The following is a 3,787-nucleotide window of genomic DNA, read 5'->3' as shown; positions in this document are numbered from 1 at the left end:
AGCACTCCCTGGTGCGTCCGCTCAGCCTCGCCCTCCCCGCCAACAGCTCCGACCGGGCTTGAAAAAGACGGCCATGTCCGGGAGATCGAGCGACGAAGGAGAGTCCGACGGCGGACGACGCGCCGCAGGAGGGTCATCGCTGACGCCCTTCCGCAGCACAATTTTGAAGAAGAAAGGAGGAGAAGGAGAAGAGGGAGGAGAGCGTAGTGTGTGGCTGCTGGCCGCCAGCCCGTGTTTTGTTTTGAGCCAACATATACTTGAATTAGAATACATGTAGCGTTGTAGGTGGGATCCCTGTGTGGGCTCAACAGCGACAGACCAGGAGGAGGCGCGACCAATGACACTTGCAGAAGGGGTAGTCGGTGAGCAAGTCTTCCCGAGAAAGAGAAAGGAGCGGTGGCGATCGGTTGGCGCCTAGGCGCCGTAGACGAACTTCCGCACGTCCTTTTCTAGGGCCAGGCGCTGCAGCACGTAGGCCGCAGCCCGGGCCATGTCCTGCAGGCAGACCGCATCGATGTTGTCCAGCGTGTCGCACGGCATGTGGTAGCAGGTATCCAACTGTGCGTGTGGTGCGTGTGGTGCGTGTGCGGTGAGTGGCTGTCGTATTTCAGAGACGTCAACGAAGTGTGGTACCTGAGTGTCAGCGAAACCGCCAAAGATGGCGCGCTGGTCCATGGTCTTCAGCGCGGACGCGCCGGTCGCCAGACCACCGGCAGCGATGTTGGTGTAGATGACGAACGGGTAGTAATCCGAACCGCCGCTCATGCCCGTGAGCTCGTAGGGCTTCTTGAGGACCTTGTTGAAGAACTCCTCGAACAGGCCCTGGATGACCACGCTACCATTGCGCACCTGCATTCCACCCACACGAACCAAGTCAGCAGTGTGTCGTGTCGTGTCGTTGGTCGTGTCGTGTCGTGTGCGTGTCGTCTAACGTACGTTGGCGGGAGTGTCAGTGCCGTTGTGGATCCCCGGTACATAGTTGGGCGAGCCCAGCATGTCAAAGTTCAAATAGGCCACGATGTCCTTCTCTTGCTGTACTCGATCAAAACGCACCGACGTCAGCCACCGAGCATATATGTAATAATTAATAATTAAATGACTGTTTATTTTATATTGTTTTATATAAAATAAGAAATAGTGAGTACCGTGGTGTTGACGATGCTGCGCACGTAGGCCCGCGAGCCGATCAGTCCCAGCTCCTCGGCGCCCCACCAGGCGAACGTGACCTTGTTGTGGGGCGTGATGCCCTGGCGCGCCATCTGGACGGCCAGCTCGAGCACCGACGACGAACCGCTGCCGTTGTCGTTCACGCCGGGACCCTCAGGCACCGAGTCTGCCAATTATTGGTTGGTTTTATCAAAAGTGAGTCGACGCCGAGCCGGAAGGTCGTCGCTGGCGGGAGGCCCTGAGCGACGTACCGAGGTGAGCGCCGGCCATGACGATGTTCTTGGGATCGCCCTTCTTGGTGGTGCAGAACACGTTGAACGTGGGGTCGACGGTGACCTGTATGTACGCGAGACAAAAAACACAATTAATAGTGAAAAATATAGAATAAATAAATAAAATTATTATTTATTCTATATTAATGCATAATAATAAATATAAAGAGAGGCGATTGGGGAGGATTGATCGAACCTGAGAGCGAGTGACGAGGTTCACCTCGATGGGGCCGCGCTCTAAAGCGAACGTGCATGTACGTGTTAGAGTGTGGGTGTGCCTGTGCGTGTGCGTGTGCGACGTGTGTCGTGTGTCGTGTGCGTGTGCGTGTGCGACGTGTGTCGTGTGTCGTGTGTCGTGTGTCGTGTCGTGATGTACCACTGAGAGAACGAAGGGTGTTGCCCACGGAGTAGGAAATGCCGAGCGACGGAATCTGAATGATCGGGTCGGCTGTGGTGGTGGTGGAGGGCGAGGGGTAGTGGTGAGCACTTCCGCGTAGACGGGAACAGGCGGAGCGGCGTACTGGGGACCCAGGTGGAATCGAACACGCGCGCCGCGGTGATCACGGTCGTGGTGACCTGGTTGTAGAACAGGATCGCCGCAGCGTTCTTGGCCTCGGCCAAAAGAGCTGAACGTGGCGAGTTCAACTGTGAGTCACTCGCGTACACCAGACTACAAACGACACACACACGACACACACACGACACGCACGGCACGCACGGCACACGCGACAGCACAGCACGACACATATAGGGTGGGACGCACCCTTGCCGTAAAAGGTGCAGTTGCCGCCGCGCTGGATGAGGGCAATGGAGTTCGGGGCGACCGAGTCATAGTCGCTCGGGTCGCAGCCCACATTGGCGACCACCGAGATGCCGGCGCTGATGTTGTACGTTCCGTTGCCGCCGTACCGCATGCCGATGAAGTCCACGCCTGAGAAGCACAGACCGATGGCGATGAGAAGAAGACGTGCGTGTGCGTGTGCGTGTGCGTGTGCGTGTGCGTGTGCGTGTGAGTGTGTGCACACACGTACCAAGCTGGTAGGCCAAGGGCGAGAAGGAGCCGTTGCCAGAGACAGCGGTGAGGACGAGCTTGGGGCTGTCCAGCTGCTGGTACACGGGCACCACGAAGTCCTGGGTCGACACCTGAATTGCAAAGGCGTGAGTACCCAAACCATTGCGCCCTGTGTGTGTGTTGCGTGTGTTGCGTGCGTTGCGACTCACCTCACAAAAGTCTTTGCCGACCACTTGCTCCAGTTGTTGGATGATGTACGCCGCAGACTCGTTGTACCCGTTGCGCACTGAGCGCGAGTTGACAGTGTTGTTCGTGAGGTTGTTGGCCTGCAGCAACAGATGAAAGATTAGATGTGAGGCATGGTGTAGCAGCAAAGAGAGTGGTAAGGCACACGCACCGTAGCAAAGAGCTTGGCCAGGTGCTTCTGGATGTTCGTTGCGGTCACGCTCTCATAGTAGTTGGTGCCCTTGTGCTTGTTGTCATTGTCGTCGTCATCGGACAGGCCGGCGCTCAACGCAACGATCAGCACCACGGCGGCCAGCACCGCAACCACAACCACCTACCACAACAGAGGGACCTTGGTCTGAAACAAAATAAAATCACGAATAATGAAGCGAGGATTGAATGAAGGTGTACCACGCCGATTCCGATCCACAGCTTCTTCTGCTGGAGCTTGTACCACCAGCTATCGAGAGCTGAGGCGGTTGATGAGGAATGATGAACGGAAAACGGAAAATCAGCTCAAATTAATTCATAACAGGCAGTAAATGCAGCGCCGTACAGTCGTAAACGATCGCCGACTCCTCTTCGTCAGTGATTCGATGCGTGAGGGCAGTCCTTTCGCTTCTCATTTTGTGCAAGATCGATCTTCCGCACGAGAACGAACTGAACCTTCTTCACCCCAAATGAATTTTCCTCCCCGCTTTCGAATTCCAATAATATTTGGACCAATTATTACGCACACGGCCGCGTTCCAGTGGAACCGTGGCAGCAAGCCGACACTGCCACTGACGCCACACACACACGTTCGCAACCACCTTCTTCTTGAAGAAGGTTATGTTGAAGGTTTGTTGTTTTGATGCCATCGAAGAGGGAGCAGGGTGAGCAATGAGGAGCGCGACTTGAGCTCAGTCCTTGTCCTTTTCGCCGGGAATCCAGAACACTAATCGGAAGTCTGCCGAAGCGGCCATCATGTACCTGACGGGTCGTCGACGTGGGCGATAGAGAAGGAGTAGTGTGATGGTTACCATCAGCTACGCCCAAGCGCGGTCTGCTGCTCGCAGCAGAAGAAGAGGAGGAAGAAGAGGTGGAAAATAGAGAAGGTTGGTGCGTACCG

The 3,787-nt window shown here is 55.9% G+C and overlaps 1 protein-coding gene across 1 annotated transcript; it reads right to left on the bottom strand.

Moving 5' to 3' along the window:
* Positions 1–414: 414 nt before the first annotated feature.
* Positions 415–3,302, bottom strand: ACA1_394860 (PA domain containing protein; the record flags this gene model as incomplete). The annotated part of the gene is made up of 14 exons (XM_004340694.1): positions 415–558; positions 634–849; positions 937–1,032; positions 1,146–1,333; positions 1,419–1,503; positions 1,636–1,676; positions 1,816–1,887; positions 1,961–2,065; positions 2,203–2,370; positions 2,471–2,582; positions 2,661–2,777; positions 2,849–3,010; positions 3,088–3,146; positions 3,233–3,302. The coding sequence occupies 14 exons, from the start codon at positions 3,300–3,302 to the stop codon at positions 415–417; spliced, it is 1,635 nt and encodes a 544-aa protein (XP_004340742.1).
* Positions 3,303–3,787: the final 485 nt, after the last annotated feature.

The sequence above is a fragment of the Acanthamoeba castellanii genome, assembly GCF_000313135.1.
Source record: "Acanthamoeba castellanii str. Neff unplaced genomic scaffold scf7180000084756, whole genome shotgun sequence".
In the NCBI taxonomy this organism is placed as follows: domain Eukaryota; phylum Discosea; order Longamoebia; family Acanthamoebidae; genus Acanthamoeba; species Acanthamoeba castellanii.
This window is presented reverse-complemented; position numbering and strand designations above follow the sequence as displayed.